This window comes from Aptenodytes patagonicus, chromosome 12 (assembly GCF_965638725.1).
Source record: "Aptenodytes patagonicus chromosome 12, bAptPat1.pri.cur, whole genome shotgun sequence".
Classification (NCBI taxonomy): Eukaryota; Metazoa; Chordata; class Aves; order Sphenisciformes; family Spheniscidae; genus Aptenodytes; species Aptenodytes patagonicus.
Genome location: NC_134960.1, coordinates 10,424,871 through 10,442,816, shown reverse-complemented (window position 1 = coordinate 10,442,816; position 17,946 = coordinate 10,424,871). Strand labels below are relative to the sequence as shown.

Here is a 17,946-nt window from a genome sequence, read left to right as displayed (position 1 = left end):
TGCTAGAGGCAGAGTTTATTACACTACGCAGGCTAAGAACCCTGGGCAAGACCCCACACAGGTAAGAATTGAACCAGCTCTTTATCAAAAAGTTAATACTATAGTCAACCCCATTCTCCTTTGGTCATTACAAAGCAAGAGAAATATTAAAAGAAAGATATTTATACACAGAGGGAAGCTGAAAAGATTCTGTCCAGCCCTTCCCTCCCACCCCACTCCCAGCACATTCAGGTGCCCAGTCTTCTGGCTGTCAAGAGCAGCAGAGTATCAAATCTTCACAAGATGTCAGGTTGTTGGGGTTTTATTGTTGTCGTCAATAAAAGCAATAATTACCGAGAGCTGCCATTCCTGTTCCTCCCCAGGGAGGGTGGAGGGGCAACACCAGCTCCCCTCCCTCTCTGCCCTCCAAGTGTAGGGGATGGCTGTGTACACGGGTGTGTGAGGACGTGCACACACTTCCTCTCGCCAGTGCACACACACAGCACAGCTGGCACAGGCGATGTGGTCTCTGATCCCTCGTTTGTACGCAGTCTTAAAAAAAATATTGTATATTATAATAATAATATGAATTTCTCTTTCCATTTTGTGTCTTCTGGAAAAGTGTCAATCGTCCGTGAGGTCCTGCACAAAGAGGACTTCCGTGTGGCTGAGTCCAGCCTCCTGCAGCGTGGGTGGGTTGGGCCACTCCTCTGTAGGGAGGCAGGGCAGGACACGGCGAGGGAAGTTGGCCTCAATCTGGAACTTTTCAGGACTTTCTTTCAAGGAGAACAAGAAGTCATGGATCACCTGGGAAAGAAGCACAGAAATAACAGCCAGCTGGGGGAGCAGTGACACAGCCAGACTGCATCCATGGCATCTCAGGGCAGAGGGGGGGGAAGTTACCAAATTTGCACCATCACTGCATTGTAGGCATGAGACAGCCATTTTCTTAGCATGCATGAAACTGGACTTGTCACAGAGCACCTGGGGAGTCCAGACACTGTTTCTGGCTCTTCCTACACTCTTATTTAATAGGGAGCAACAAGAGCCTCAGCTTTTCAGGAGAAGAAAAAGTTTCTTCCATTTTTTTTTTCTCTCTAATCTCTCTCTTCTACACTGGTGGGACCAGGCCCCAAGACACTTTCCTTACCCAGGAACAACTCTGCCTGTTGAAGGCTCTCACCAAAGGTCACCATTTGGCAAAGTCCAATGGAACCAAATCTTTGCTGAGCCACCTGGAGAATCTCTTGACCCTCTTTTACTCTGGGAAGCCCACCAGCTCTGCCCCAAGCTCACCGTCAATGACTGTGTGAAGTGGAATCGCCGCTCCACTCTGGAATCGTTAGGCAGCTTGAAAATGATCTTAACACTCTCTGGGTCATCAGGATGTGGTTCGGGTGGGAGGCATTCGGACTTCCGCTCCTTCTCCTCCTGCAGCGTCTGTAAAGTAAGGAGGGAGCAGGAGCAATGGGCATGCACTGAACCGACCTTTACCCTTGTCCCTTGCAGCACAGCTGCTCCAGGAGGCTCTGAGGATGCTCCAGCCCCGAGCAAGACAATCACAGAATCATAGAATGGTTTGGGTTGGAAGGGACCTCTAAAGGTCATCTAGTCCAACCCCCCTGCAATGAGCAGGGACATCTTCAACTAGAGCAGGTTGCTCAGAGCCCCGTCCAACCTGACCTGGAATGTTTCCAGGGATGGGGCATCCACCTCTCTGGGCAACCTGGGCCAGTGCTTCACCACCCTCAGCGTAAAAAATCTCTTCCTTATATCCAGTCTGAATCTACCCCCCTTTAGGTTAAAGCCATTCCCCCTTGCCCTGTCGCAACAGGCCCTGCTAAAAAGTCTGCTGCCATCTTTCTTATAAGCCCCCTTTAAGTACTGACAGGCTGCAATAAGGTCTCCCTGAAGCCTTCTCTTCTCTAGGCTGAACAACCCCAACTCTCTCAGCCTTTCTTCATAGGAGAGGTGTTCCATCCCCCTGATCATTTTCGTGGCCCTCTTCTGGACCTGCTCCAACAGGTCCGTGTCTTTCTTATGCTGAGGGCTCCAGAGCTGGACACAGTACTCCAGGTGGGGTCTCACCAGAGCAGAGGGGCAGAATCCCCTCCCTTGACCTGCTGGCCACGCTGCTTTGGATGCAGCCCAGGATACGATTGGCCGCCTGGGCTGCGAGCGCACATTGCTGGCTCATGTCCAGCTTTTCATCCCCCAGTACCCCCAAGTCCTTCTCAGCAGGGCTGCTCTCAATCCCTTCATCCCCCAGCCTGTATTGATACTGGGGGTTGCCCAAACCCCAGTGCAGGACCTTGCACTTGGCCTTGTTAAACCTCATGAGGTTCACACAGACCCACTTGTCAAGCTTGTCCAGGTCCCTCTGGATGGCATCCCGTCCCTCTGGCATGTCGACCACACCACTCAGCTTGGTGTGATCTGCAAACTTGCTGAGGGTGCACTCGATCCCACTGTCTATGTCACTGATGAAGACATTAAACAGTACTGGTCCCAATATGGACCCCTGCGGGACGCCACTCGTCACCAACCTCCATCTGGACATTGAGCTTTTGACCACTACCCTCTGGATGCGACCATCTAACCAATTTCTCACCCACCGGACAGTCCACCCATCAAATCCATACCTCTCCAGTTTAGAGAGAAGCAGCAAGCAGCAGGACAAGAAAGCCCTACTGCAGGCACTGCTCCTACACAACATGAGCATCTGACAGGACACAGCATCCTCTCCAGCAGTCAGTTTGCTCTCACCTGTCGCCGCCTCTCCTCTGCTAGTTTTTGCTGCTGCACTTCCTCCTCCTTCTTCTTCTTCCTCTCCCGTTCCTCCTTCTTCTTGCGCTCCTTTTCCTGGTCCGCACGTAAGGATGCCAGATATGCCTCGTCCTGCTGCTGCCTCAGAACTTGGGTTTGGTTCCTCTCTTCCCTGCAAATGTGAGCAGGAAGCAGTCAGGGCTAGCAGGCCCTAAAGTGAAGGCACAGCAGGCTGATGGCAGACCCGAGGGTGCAGGTACAGCCTCAAACTCATAGGAGCACACACATCAGGTAATGCCTCATTTAGAGTACCACGAGCTCCTAAAAGACAAACCGAGTCTCTACAGTCCCTAGCACACAAACTGTTTCCCTAGGTTGAATGGAAATGAACTCAACACAAAAGACTTCTCACCCACTACAGCTTGACAGAGTGGACAGACAGCACATAAGCAGTGCCCAGGATTTCTGCCTCATACTTCAGACTCTTTACAGTTTTATCTCCTTCAGGTAATTCCTTGCACATTTCAGAAGCCAGAGGTATCAAAACATGTTACTGGGTCCCCCCCAGAGACCATGAGGCAGAGGAGGGGCAGACAGAAGATCAGAAGGTGGCATCCTGCTTCAGGCGCAGCCTGCAAATCCCTACAGAGTTACCAGGGACTGGAGCTTGTGCTTGCGAGGTACTACCAGAAACGCAGTCAGAATTCAGGACAGCCAGCCCAGGCAGCAGCACTCGCTCACCGACTGACTGCGGACCCCAGCTCTCCTCCTGCCTGCAACACCTTTGCTCCCCCTTGGCTCCTACTGGCTATTGTCCAAGCTTTACCTACAAAGCTCCAGCACACTAAGGATGTGCTCCAGCTGCGGAAAACAGTAGAGCACTCACACCCACCCTTCAGTAGCGGGCCTGCATGGACAACACATCCAGCTCCCTGGCTATAGGGTGGCCTGAATTTATGGACCAATGATCCCACTGGGAAGAGGAGAGCCCATGGGCTGTGTTACAGAACGGGAAATGCTGAGCTACCTGCCTACATACGGTGTCTGGAGGGAGGAAGGGAGCAGAGCAGAGTCTGCCTCCACAAGGGCTGCATTACTGGAGGCTCAGGTCCCGTCATACCTTTCCAGGCGTTCGGACACCAGGTATGTCTGGTTGGCATCCATGATGAACATCAGTTGATTAATGAGGTCATCAGCCTGGATGAGGCCTTCTAGGCGCCCCACTACGGTCATTCTACGATCCTTCAGCATAATCACAGCCAGGAATGGGTATGTGTTCTCTCGCAGAGCCTGGGAGACTGGGAAACAGGCACAAACATCACCATAACTGCCCCATCCAGAAGGGTCAGCAAGGGGTACAGCACACTGTCCATCACCAAGGGCCTAGGAAAGCAGCTTCCACAGCCACTATCTCTTCCTAGGCAGAAAAGGCCTCAGGCTCCATTTTGTCAAACTAAACCCTATAAATTAGCAAAGGGAGGAAGTAGCTTGGAGCATAGAGACTGAGGGGAAAAAACAAGCTTTCAAGTAACCAAAAAGGTTCTTTAATTCAAGCAGGAAGGAAGTAAATTGCTCTGAATGTCCATTCAGAATAGGACAAAAAGCCCTGGGTTTAAACTGCAGGAAGAAAAACACAGGTCAAGCACAGGGAAACACTTGCTAAGGTGATTAAGGATGGCCAGACTCTGGAAAATACTGTCATGGGGACTGTCCTGGTTTTGGCAGTGTCCATCCTGGACATTTCCAAACAAAATTAGGTTGTTTGTGCCAGAGGCAGGCTCTGTCTTGAGGCAGGGAATGGAGCGGATCAGGGGCTTTTAAGTTACTGTTCACCTATGGCTGCTGACCACCTCCTCCTTTAAACATGCATGGCACATCACACAACTTGGAGCCGTTATTACCAGTGGAGCCCTTGAAACTAAATCAGAGCACCCCATGGATTAAATGAAAGGCCACGATCCCTTCCAGCTCTGCGTTCTAGGCTGTGACTCCAAAGCATTGCAGCAATGAAACAGCAATAAGTAAAAGAATGTCTCCTTAGAAATCCATTCTTTCAAGGTGTCGATAGCTGGTAGTGAACTATGAAGCCAAGAATGACCCAAATTTCATACCAGAACTCCTGGCCTCTCCTGCCGTGAAAACAGGAAGGGTCAGAAGCGACTCAGGAGGCACGAACAGAACCTTGGGAAAAGCCTCCATTTGCAGAAAACCCTACCAAAATGCTGGCAGGCCAGGTATCAACAGCTCTGGAAAGACAGTACTTAAAAGGACCTCACTGTGGACTTTTGAGGAGACAGAGAGACTGGGTGTGGAGTAAACATGACTGTCTCAGAAAGGGAAAGAATGCACCTAACAAGTCACTCCTGGCCTCAGGCACAATACCAGCCAGTGTTAAGGGCACAGCTAGTTAGATACTAATTTCTGCACTCAGTTTAATCCTCAGCACACACCCACTAACTCCCATTAACAAGGCACTGAAAGCAGCTTGAATGCCCGCAGCAAAGAACACACAACTAGGACTGCCCAGAAACATATGGAACAGTGGAGGTAAAGAGCAGAAGGTATTTCCTTGGCATCCAAACAGGCCCTCTGAGGTATCACACGGAAACCAACACGTATTTCCCCATGCAATCCTGAAATGTCTTGTCTGCTTGCACAAAAGCCAACAGCGTGTTTCACACATGTAAATTTGTCAAAGAGCATTTGGCTTGTTCCAGAGACAGGAGGGGATAGGTAAAGCCCAGAAGGGACACACTCACCTCTGTATCCCTCTGGTTTATTGGTTGAGCAAGCCCAGAAGAGCATTCTAGTGTTTATGAGGGTGATCACCTCAGGTACGCACAGTGTATTGCTAGGGGATGAGAAGAGATCATGTGAATGAAGCCGCATTTAAAGTGCAAAGATAACTATTCGGAAAACTCTCCTACCTACCGGCAGAATTCATCTGTGTCTTGGTGGTCATCTCCATGAAGATAAACCAACAGGAAGCGCAGCTCCCGCTTGGCATCATTCAGTGCCTTGGCATAAGAGCAGAGGAGGTAAAGTTACAGGGTCTCTAGGCAAGGGGAAAGCAGCACCCACAAGACTTGTGTGACACAGCTCAGCAACATTTACCCAGGCCATTACTCTGCCACTAGCGTGGTTTTAATGAAGCAGCAGTGGAGGATGAACCTGTCAGACCTTCTGACTAAACCCTCATTTAAGGGGGCTACTTACTAGTGTGTTCTTTCACACTCCTTTCAGGATGTGGCTTTGGAGAACAGTGAACTCGGCGAAGCCAGGTAGGAAGCTGCGCAGACTGACACCCCCCACCGCCCACCAGACTCAGCTGGCAGTGAAGAGCCCTCCTTCATCCCTCAGACTCACAGCAGCCAAGGCTGAGCTTTCCACTCTAGCCTGGTACAGGACACAATCTTCAGACCACATCAAGTGAAAACACTACTAAAAAGAGATAACTCAATAATGCCGCAAGCCCCAACAAAACAAAAAACAAACAAAAAAACAACAAAAAAACTTTTTACATCTACAGTCTCTGGATTCCACCCACCCAAGAGCATTTCTTAACAAGACTGCAGGATAAGTGCACAATAGGCTCCCTGTTTTACTGGCACTGAGTTTTGGTAGCCTAACCATTCCGTGGTTATTTAAGTTTGGATTCCAGGCAAGACAGAGGGGCCTAGAAGATCTGCAGAGGTGGCGAGCTGCATCGCTGTGCAGCGCAGAGCAGATGCAGACTCCAAATTCTTCTCTGCCACTCAGGAAGCAGTGCTGATCCAACTGTCTGCCGGGACGCACTGCAGGAGGCCCTTCGCTCGGCTAGGCTAAAAGAAGCTGCAGAAGAGGCAGTACCCATTGGGACATCCCTCTTTTACAGAGGGCACCATCAGCCCAGATCTAATGTATGGAACTCTCACCTCCCATAATTTCTTCAGGGGCTCCCTCTCTCAATTTTGAGGTCCTGCACCAAGTTCTGGAGTTGCATTATAATACAAGCCCAGCCAGCCAATCCCAATTTGGTGAACAGAAGGACAGACTCTGGCATACCACATCAGTTTATAAAAACAAAGGCAGGATTACAAATAATAGCTGTTGGCTACAGAGCCATACAGACGGTCGAGGAACAGTCAGAGCAGCTTTGCTTTCCAACTCTGCAGGCTTGGCACGCCATCAAGCCTGGCAGACACTGGTTTTCCAATACATTTGTTCTCTGCTCTCCATTACCCCGTTAGAGAGTTTTGGGACAAATGCTGGGCTTTTAGATGAAAAGTGATTTTGCCATGTAGGCCCTGATACCATCTGGCAAAATCACCACTCTCCATCTCCCCAGGATCTATGCACCAACATGTGACACTGACCTGGCTGTAAGTTCCCTGGTAGAAGACAGGATGTATTCTCCCATATTTTTCCTCAAACATATGAATAAACGAAATAATGTCACCCACTGGGTCAGTGACCCGACTACGAGGATCAGCGCGTATAAAACGCAGAGCAAACCTAGGAAGGAAGCAAAGGACACTGGAAATTCAGCTTACTGACTTTCTGAAGGACAGATTTTCTTTTCCACAGACAGTCACTGGTATTCATAAGGAGGAAAAAAGTCACAGCTGAGACCCTTGAACATTTATAATCACAACCTAAACTGCCACCTGCTCCAAACTGATACCATTGCTACAGAAACCCCAAGTCAAATATTATCTCATGCCAGGCATCAGCAAGTATCTGAATTCTGTGTGATTAACAGTTTCGACTTCCTCTGAAGCGTCAGGCATAAGCCACACCAACAGTATGAGGTTTGAGGAATTTAGTCAAAGACAGGCTGTTAAAAGCCACACAGTTTTGTCCACTTTGTTTTTTGTTTGAAAACTGCATTTCTGCTATTCCAAGTCTAACAATTTCAGAGTGCAAAGAGCTGCAGAAAGAGAACATTACACTAGGAGTCCAATGAAGACAGAAGAAACAGTCATTCCTCTGAGGCTGAAAAAGCTTAACTGCAAAGCAGATATCAATGTTTCGTTCTATTGATGCGTAGAAGTTACACTGAACTTTGGAAAAGTCTTTAAGGGGGGGGGGGAGTAATACAACAGGGGAAACCACCAAAACACAGATGGCAGGACTGCTGGATGTTTACCACCTTTTAACATTCCCTTTTCTCTACCGATGCTGTAAGGAGGCAAGATGAACTAGCCCTTCGGGGCAGTAAAGGGAGAAGAGGCAACAGACACCAAAGGGGAAAAAGCAAAGGTGTTTACAGTTTGGGTTTTGCCAAGTAACACACAGGGATTAGGGCAGGTTAACCTGCAGCCCAGCGGGACGTGGTTCTGATCAAGCTGTTTGTCCAAGAAGACCGGACAGTTTGACACTGTTTTGCATCCCCTTTGCGTGGCACTCAAACTGTAAAGCCACATGGAGTTAGAACTCCAATTAAATATTTCATTTACAGAGCTGCAAGATGCTAATTTTCTCTGCAGTAAGATTTATTTCTTACTAAACAGTGTAGGAACTTTACAAGGCTACAGATAAAACCAGTTGAGCAAATTAAGTCTAATGGCAGATTTTCCATTTAAGATCCAAGTGACAGAGGTACAGCCAAATCTAAGCTAGAGTGTGCCTTGATGCAGTCAATACATGAGTCAGCACAAAAAAAGTACTTACCTAAAGATATCAAGTAATGTGTAATAGGTAAATCGGAATGGAAGCATTATGAAGTAGTAACCCCATCCTAACAGGCCCTGCAATCACAAACAAAGAATTAGAACAGTCTCCACCCCAGGAACAGGCCTGCTAAAGCAAAGTGTCCACCAGCATCAAGCACACAGGGGAGTCTCAGTGCTCTAACCACTGAAAAAAAGCTCAGCAATATTTCATGGCTTCGGACATGTCAAATTAAATTTACGTGACTAACATGGTTCATTCAAAATTCAATGTGACATGTCTGAAAACCGGTGTCACTGACTATTCAAGCAGCAATGCTTTTGCTCTGTGCTAATTTTCTTAACAGTACAAAGGGATTAACAGCACTGAGTCTTACAGGTGCTCATACAAATTTGTTTGTGAAACATTAATGCAAGTAATTGATACTGTATTCAAGTTTATCTGTACACTTTAGGGGGGCTGTAAAAAGAAAAAATATTATCACTCTGCCATAAGGAGGGGACAGTCCTTTGTTCCAACTGAACTGATCAAAAAGCTTTACTACGCCACAGCAAGACATTCTGTGACACAAAGAAGGTTGTCTCATACTGTGAATCACACTGTGGAGAAAATATCCACAGTAGTAATAGAGGCTGAAGGAATAGTTCTACATTTTGTTTTCAGAAGATAAAATATTTAGAAAGGAGATAACAGCATACAAAGAAAACAATTCCTTTCCCTGCTTGCAAGTTCTGTTGTTCAAAGAGTCACCCAAGAAACAGGACAAAATCCACTGTAAGATAACTTGCCCTTGGCTGTGGCCTTGAGACAACGTAGCTGTAGATCCTGTGGTCAGCTGTATTGACCTGCAACGGCCGCGACGGAGGAGGATTAAAGACACTTGGGACACCCTCTTGCTCATTCAGTCGGTCCTGTACAGCTGCCTTAGACACAAGAAAGAGCAAAGGGAGGTTTCAGACATTTAAGGATCGCAGAAAATCTCTTTTTTATACTTTGGACACTAACAGTAGGTATTATTTGTCCACAGCCCCAGAGCACTGGATAAGCACAACTCATTACAAACAGTAACCGCCAACACTCTTCTCTGTATGGAAAGGCTTCTCCATGGCAGCCTGCACACACACACTACGGGAAGTTACACAACGTGCCAGTCAAGTGATTGTTCACAGCCATAACAACTCTGCAGTGTACTTCTGAAACCAGCTCTCCAGATGTATCAAGATACTGTTATAAAGAGCTACTAGTGTAAATTCAGGGGTTGACAAGCTAAATCTTACAGGTAGGGGCCCCTCCTCTCCCCACAGAGAACTCTGTTTAATCCAGGTACCTGGAAACCGCTACAAATCTTATTTGCAGTGGTACCTCTATGTTCCAGTTGTGCTGCTCCAGTGTGTGACGACATTGGTCCATGGACTCTATGCCCGTCAAGTCCTAAAGAAGGAAAATAAAAGCAGATAAGTGCCAGGGAAGCGCTGTATTTTTACTGTTCTTTGCAACACGTGAGCACAGACAGGAGTTACCACGACACATTACCACAATACTCTTTTTTTAAAGTGCTCTGCTCTCAGTTTAAGAGCAGAGCAACCTGAGCCAACCCAAATCCATAAACACACAGGAGGCCTCAAACAGGCCTTTGCACTCTTTCAGCATTAGCCAATTCTCAGCAGTGCCCAAGGTCTGTTACTACAGCTGCGCTCAGCCCAGTCAAGAGTCTAACATAATATTGCCCACAAATTTTACTCTGGAAGGATATGCCAGGCAGATGCCCTCGAACATCACCTCAAAGCATCAACTTAAAAGACAGACAAAGCATTTCTGAAAACCCAAGATGACTCTTACTTCACTCACTGCAAGCATAGAGACTAAAACGAGCCAGGCACTAACAAAGGTAGTGTTTTCCAGCATCACGGGGGATTCGATAGTAAAAAAAAAAAATCCAGTCCAACACAGACAGGACCCAAAACAGAAAACATAGTCCAAACACATCAGCAGACATCAAAGCCACCGGGCTCTCACATCAATGTTTGGGAAGGCGTATTTTAACCCTGTGCCAATCAGAACTTCTGCACAAGAGATCAAACAACAATATTTGTTATTACAGGAAGCCACGTCAGCACCTCTTGAATGGAGGCAAATCTTTGCTGAAGTGAACATCCCTGTCACTGTGCCACAGAAACACATCGCTCCCCACACCACTCACTGTAAGGTGTTTGAACAGACATTTCAGGGTTGTATACCCCACCCATCACCACAGAGCTGAAGCACACACTTTCATAGGAAAGCATAAAGCCACAAACATGCTGCCACTATCTTTTTAACAATCCTTTGAATCGGTCAGTGAAAGATCATTACAGGTAACACCATTAACACTGGCAATTTTGAAGGAAACTACTGTCATTTTAAAATTAAGAGGAGTAAAAAGTTGTTTGGTTGGTTTTTTGTGTAACTGGGCTACAGAAAACCAAGAAAACAGTTATACCTTCAGAAACAATTATTTAGTTTGGATACAAGATGGCAGAAGCAATGACAATAATTGTCACAAGCAGCATAACAAATTCAACATAAAAATGTGCTGGTGATATAAAGAGATTGTTGAAATATGACAATTTCTCCAGCAAGGTCATTCTTGACAAGAGAACTCCACAGATTCTTAATGCTTCATGTTCTCACCTGGTGGATTTCTCCCCCCCCCCCCCCCCCCCACTCCCAGCCAGCTGGTGTAACACTACAGCAGGTGCACCTCCCTCAGTGGCTCAGGGACTGAGATGAGAAGCAAAACAGGCTGCTTTCCCACTGGACTGCTACACACTGTGACAGGTGGAGCGTGCTGACCTACAGAGGTTGTATGAGCTGAACTACACAAGAGCCTTGCCTGTCCTCTGCCTGCCTGATCTTACCTGAGAAGATCTCAGCCATGCAGGAGTTTGGCAAAGAGCAGGGAACTTTTGCTCCCTGTGTCTGTCACACAGCAAAGCATAGCTTTTCTGCAGGAGGCAGCCTATGATGACAGCAAACACAGAGCAGTGACTTGATATAAATCCTTGTGCGTAGTTTCTATTATACCTTGTGATCCAATTCATTGTTAGCAATCCTATTTAATTCTGCTCATCATCTCCCCCATTTCTTGCTTCATTTAAAAGCCCCTGAGGCAGTCTTGACAAGCTGACCATTTAAGAACGCACTGAACTGTTTTTTTACTGGAGAAGGATGGTGCATCTATTCCCTTCCCTGCCCCCATCCATACGTTCCACATGCTATTTCCACCCGAGTCACACTGTGCACAAATGCCCTATTCAATCTCTGGGCTCAGTTCAAACTTCTGAGCATTTGTTGGCTTCTTTCTCATGAAGTCTCCATAGATCTCCACCTTCCCCCCAGTCTACTGCGCAAAAATCATTGTTTCATTCTGCTGTACAGAACCAAACTGTTCAAAGCATTGCTGACATTAACTATGTGATTGCAGTCGCTCAGAAAAAAGCACTTCAAGTCACTGCCCAGTGGTGTATAAATATTTATTAAAAAGTCAGTCTGCAGCAAGCCTTGCAAGGGAGCACTACAGAAGTGAATTTTATAGAAGAAACGAAGCTCAGTGAATTCAGCTGTTGCTGCCAGAATACCTTTGTTTATCACTCAGATTCACGATTTAGTGTTTTAGTTTAACTATCTTTCTTTAAAGATGTGTTTCACTGAGTAAAATTTTGGGTTTGTATTCTGATTTTTTTTTTTACCCCAAACTCCTACAGAAGGCACTTCATTGTCCTTTTAGAAGGACATCTTAAAAAACACCTGCAATTTACTCAATTATTTGATTTTACAATGGAGTCACAATCTGTGTATTTCAAAGCCTTGAAAGTCTTCTGATCACCATTCCTTAACACCCTGGAAATTCTGCCGGTGTTTGCAAAATTTACAAGATTCAGAAACTCATTCATGCCTTTGTCTCTAAATGTCTGGATTATCACTCAGCACTAATAACAGGGCTTCATGACTGAACATTCCCTCCTTTGTAAATTATGCAAAACACTTTAGAAGTTTTAGGTCAGAAAGCAGCACGCAAGTAACAACCATGCAGAACAAACATTTAGTGAGCACTGAATCACTGCAGCATTTGCAAGACCTACTGAGCTCCACAGAGGCCAGCTAACTTCACCCCTTCCTGACCATCGTTACACCGACAGGCACACTGCTGTTGGTCAGATCTCAGTCTTCTACAACAGCACGTCTCTGTGGAGGCAAATCTACATTTTTTTTCTTAGCATCTTAATACAGTTGCTCTGAACACAAAACAGAAGTGACAAAACCACCCCAGCAGCACCGTGCCTAGTGCTCCCACTACTCCTGATCAATGAAGCTGCACAATTAAACATTGCAGGAAAAAAATTGCCTGTGTAAAGGCAGCTTTTAAAACCGAACACCTTTTTGAACATTACTTTGACATGCTCCATAAGACAGACACACTACAGTTCCAGGATGTTCTGGAAGACATGTATGGTTTCAGAATGACTTGCATGCGATGTAAGGAACTGCAGGAAGACAGTTCAACTGCCAGTTTAGACAACGCTTGCTGGTAAACACCGATACTGTTCATTATCACTCCCAACAACTATTTATACTGTTATCTCAGTACCTTCTATGGCCACTGCTTCATCTTAGTCACAGAAACAGGTTAGAAGCTTGAAACAACACATCATTTCCACTGCACCAGTTACAGCATTTCTGGTGAATCTCATGGCTAGCTGCAAACTGCATTATTCACATGCCAGACAGAGGAGCACGTTCTTAGTATCATTAAGGCTAAGAGAACAAACAGTATCTTCAAATCAGTCACTAACTGCTAGTTTCCTACTCACTGTAGTCTCTCATTAGATGCCTCAAAGAGCATGTACCTTACACAGACATAGTAAGTAATAAAAAGATAAGGTTCCCCGTACTTAAAATTAATCCCATTAAACTAGCGCCCTCAAACCTTCAAATAAATGTACATCCAAGCTCAAGACAGTGGATAATATTTAGAAAACAAAATATTAAGTACCACAAATGCCAGTAAAGTTCAACACTGCCTTCTCAAACACCACTCAAAGCAGAGTGCTATCCTAAAACATACTGAAGCTGCTGCTGGATATAGTTATTTGCATCTCTCACCTTTGAGAGTGCTCAGAATGCTAAAATCTTCTCAGTACTGAAGTAGTGGAAAGCACAATTCCACACTTCAAAGGCAGAAGGAATACCCCTGAGTGGACAAAGGTTGTAAACTGGACTTACGAAATTGTTCCCTCTGCAGATATGCTCATATGTTGAAACACAGCATAAGAGATGCAAATCCACAGGACTGTAACTGGCACTGCTCTTAATTCCCAACCCACTGCCAAATTCCAGAGAATTATGTTTCCAAGGGTAAAGAACATCTGACTTCAAGCAGCAAAAAAGCCTTTACCAAGAGTTTCTCTTTGCATATTACAGCAAATGCCTTTATGTGGGTTTTGATCGATACACAATACACTGAGTAGGAAAGATGCCTGGAGTTTTTGTTTCCTCCTTCCTCTTTAAATTAGAGATGTTGTCAGTCCTGAGCATTTTGTTTTTCCCAGTTGAAGTTAGAGATGGTATTGTGAGTGCTAACTTTTTCCTTTGTGAATAACACTCCATTACTTTACATTAGCATATTATAACATTAGACATCAGCCCAAGTGTAATGGGCACAGATCAATAACAAGATCCTACAAAAGCTGCTTTGCTGTTTTTTCCATCTCCCAAATGGAACTGTATCTCCACAGCTTTCTTAAGCTGTTCACATCAAGTTTCTCTCTACAGCTGTCAAGACAGCCAAGTCTTGACAGATGAAAAATTTAGATGCTTTTATTCCTTTACATTAGCCAATGCTTCAGCAGTAAATGGGAGGCTGAAAGCATGCAAGAGTGCTTTGTTGCTTTTATTTCAAGTTTATCCCAATTATCTCTCCATATTGGCACTTTTTTTTTTTTACTCCATTAACCTGCCATAGCAGAGTGGCAGACAACTATCCTATTCCAGCCCTTTCAGTAGGAAGAGAGCTGCTACTTTCACCATTCTGCCAGCAGAGCTCTTTATATGAGTACTACCAAAACACATCAAGCAAACATTAGTGGAATTAATGGCAAAGTATGTATTTAAACTGTAACCCTGATGGCTTGGGCCACAAACAGGACAGCAGGCATTCACCTCTCTACCTTGGAAGGAGCAGTTTCCAGCAGAAGTAGGATAAACAGTGTAGGGCAACAGCATCTTCACCCAGAACAGCTGTTTGCTGGATGAATGGCAGTCTGGCTCTTGCTCTCCATTTAACTATAACACTACTGAGGGCCTTCTGCTATTGCTTACCTCATCTTTGTTATCCCCACTCCCTTCTTTCCTAGTTCGCTCTTCTGCTCTATTCACATTGCAGTGGCATGCCGCCTTCTGCGGAAGTACAATGCTCTGCCACCACAGAATATTGTACAAATTGCTTATGATAGTGCATCACAACAGAAGTGTAAAGTTATGTTTGAAAACACCTAAGTGTTCCCTGCAAAGACAGCAGGAATCCCTGAAAGGTTTACAAGCTAACTGTAGCAGTGTTTTGCAGCAATAGCAATGTACAAATGATTTTAGTGAGACTTAGCTATCCTCTCCAAACAGCAAATGCTATTTAACAGAGTCCAGTTAAAGGAAACAAGAAAAAAAAAATCTTTTCCAGGTGGACTGATTTACTCTATCTCATTTCAAAGAAAGAAGCAGGACTGCACACCTGAGCCCCTTTCAGCCAGGTGTGAAATACCAAAGGAGAAGGACTCACCAGTGAAGTCTGTCACTAGCCCAGCCCTGGTGAAAAGCTAATCCCCACAGGACAAGAGAATGAGAGGATCCTGATATTGAAGCTTTCTGGACTACAGCTTTCACACCAGGCTCTGGACAGTAGCTGTCTTCTAACTGAAAAAGTTCTCCCCTTTATAGTCTAAGGAGCATTTTCCTCCACTTCACACCAGGGCTCAACAGGTCACACCAGGGCTCAACAGGAAGCTGAACTAAAACCTGAATCCCTCCTTCTGACTCCTTTCTCCTCCCCTCCAGCCCCCAGCCTGCTGTCCATGGCAATACCAGGTAGCATTAGGAAACAGGATTCTTTAGTTTCACAGCTGCCCACAGGGTTTTGAAAATAGTAACAGGGACACTGGTGAGTGCAGCTGGTCCTATCTGTCCAGATTCAGTAGATTAATAAGTACTACAATATCTTACAGCAACAGAATAGGAGCTGGAGGACAGTTTTTGCACATATATATGTGCAGCATAAGGCAATGGCTTAAACCTCATACACTTACCAGGGAAACGGTAGCACTGGGAAAGCAATTGTTAACATTGCTTTGCCTCCTTTGTCTGTAAGTTAAGGTTGCCCAACCAGCTTAATTTGCAGCAAAGATTTAGAGGGGATATCTGCAAATAAGTTTCCTCATAACTATAGTCACAGAGAAACACTGCAGTACATTAATTACTTCAGCAGGTTGTTGAATCCCCCTGGCTCAGAGGGGCAAAATATCTGTCTGGAACAATGAGGAACATCTGCACCTATCTCAGCTGTGAAAGACCAGGCTGGATGCCTCTGAAGTCCCTTTAAGCCCTATAACTCTACAGTGACATCACACCAAAAAATGCAAAGCACAGTCTTAAAAAGTGAATATGAAGCAACAAAATCAGACAAACTACTCTTGAAAGAAAATACATATTTGTAAAAAAACTCTGCAATCCAAGGAACACCACATGATACCCTACAATTCAGAAAGAAGCCCAAGACACCTGAAGATAATTTTCATTGGCCAGCATGTTTAATTACTTCTCACTGAGCAGCCCCAAGTATTTCAGCTCCACAGCACTGTTTTCTCCCCAACAAGCCACACCTGCAGATTAGGGTTTTTTTATTATTATTCAACTGCTGCACAGCCCCAAGGCCCTGGCAAACCAAAGGTTAAGCAACCCAGCCCATGTTATGCAGCAGACAGCAAGATTAGATCATTACAATCCCCAGTGGCCTCCCCCTAGTAGGCATTACCAAACAGTGAGGGTTAGAAACAATTTTCTGAGAAACCACATTCCATAGAAACCCACTAGCTAACCCTCCCAAGACACCAGGAAAGGTTCTCCCATTCATCACTAACGACAAGAAAGGGAATTTTTCAGACTACCTAATTAAAATGGCCGGGACTTACCATAGAGTTTTTCCCGTACGGAGATAATGGGGTTTATTCAGCAGTCACTTCCTGCCTCCCCAGTTAGCGATGACAGAACACCATTCTTAATGAAGCGCTCCGAGCACGCATAGCACCGGCCGTCCCCTCAGCGAGGCCCCAGCCCGGGAGAGTCCGAAGGCCGGGGAGCCCAAGCCCCACACAGGAGCTTCACTCGCCCCCGCGGGGAGCACCCTTGCCCTTGCCCCCGCCGGGACCGAGACCACGGGACTCTCTCCTCTCGCCCCCCACTCAGGCCCGGCCTGACACCCCCGCACTGCCGGGCCCGCTCCAGGCGAGGCCTGCCCCGGCTCCCAGTGAGCCCCATACCCCACGGCCCGGCGCAGGCCGGCAGGACCCCAGCGCCGGCGAGGGGGGGGACACCCCGCCCGGCCCGTTCCGTGCCCGCCCGCCGCCTCCGCCTCCACTCCCGCCGGCTGGCACGGGCCTCCCCGACGCTGCACCTGGAACTGCAGCAGCTTCTCGGTCTGCTCCGCCGTCAGCTCCCGCTCCTCAGGCGCCGCCATTTTGCTGCCGCCTCTGACCCGCCGCTCCGTCACTCTCCGGAACTGACGTCTCCCACCCGCACTTCCGCCCCGGCTCCAGGGCGCGCGCGCACGAGGCACCGCTACGAAGGCAATGGCCGTTTATCGGCCGCAACCGGAAATGCTCGACCGCGTTCCGGAGAAAGCCGAAGTGCTCTCGGACCTATCCGGAAACGCCCGAATCTCGTCAACCGGGCTCGTCGCTCTCGGGTGTTCCCGATGGGCGCACGAAGAGTTCCGAAGTGTGCCGAAAGCCGCTCGGACGTTTCCGGAGCTGGCCGGGCGGGGGGGGGGGATGCCTGCCTTTGCCGGCTGTGGGAGCGGGTCCCGCGAGTGGGGGCCTGGAGCCCGGGGCGGGCCGCGGCGGGAGAGGGGACGCGGGCCGGAGCCCCTTGGGAGCGGGTTGGGCTGCCTGTCACCTGGGCGGCCTGTCCGCCACCGGGTGGGTCCTTCCCGGGCACCTCCCGTCCCGCCGGGTCGCCCGTCCACCGGCGGCGGCTCCACCCAAGATGGCGGCCGCGGCGGGCGCCAGCCAAGATGGTGGCTGTGAGGGGCCGCCCGCTCCCGCCCCGGAGAGCTACGAGTGCGCGCGTGGGTGGGGACGGTGTCCCGGGACCACGGGTCTGCGAGCCCCGGGGAAGGCAGGCGAGCGGCTCCGACCCCCCATGCCCGCGGTGGGGCCGCGCCCGGCCCGTACCGACTCTGGCCGGCAGCGGCGATGCGGGGAGCAGGCTGCGGCTCGGCCCCGGCCGACGGGCTGGTGATGTGCT

General features: G+C 47.6%; 1 protein-coding gene across 1 annotated transcript; it reads right to left on the bottom strand.

Moving 5' to 3' along the window:
- Positions 1-17,864, bottom strand: FAF2 (Fas associated factor family member 2). The gene is made up of 11 exons (XM_076350480.1): positions 17,096-17,864; positions 9,760-9,828; positions 9,186-9,320; positions 8,398-8,474; positions 7,101-7,239; positions 5,677-5,762; positions 5,505-5,596; positions 3,866-4,043; positions 2,746-2,917; positions 1,276-1,419; positions 1-786 (listed from the first exon to the last, which is right to left on the bottom strand). Exons 1-11 carry the CDS (start codon positions 17,156-17,158, stop codon positions 604-606), a joined length of 1,338 nt encoding a protein of 445 aa, XP_076206595.1. The 5' UTR covers positions 17,159-17,864; the 3' UTR covers positions 1-603.
- Between the last annotated feature and the right edge of the window lie 82 nt (positions 17,865-17,946).

Bases quoted from the DNA above. Each gene is read 5' to 3' on its own strand.
- FAF2 (XM_076350480.1), bottom strand. From the start codon at position 17,158: ATGGCGGCGCCTGAGGAGCGGGAGCTGACGGCGGAGCAGACCGAGAAG. The intron at 5,597-5,676 runs GTAGGTAGGAGA...CTCATCCCCTAG, and splicing joins GACACAGATGAATTCTGCCG to CAATACACTGTGCGTACCTG. The intron at 4,044-5,504 runs GTGAGTGTGTCC...CCTGTTTCCCAG, and splicing joins TAAACCAGAGGGATACAGAG to TCTCCCAGGCTCTGCGAGAG.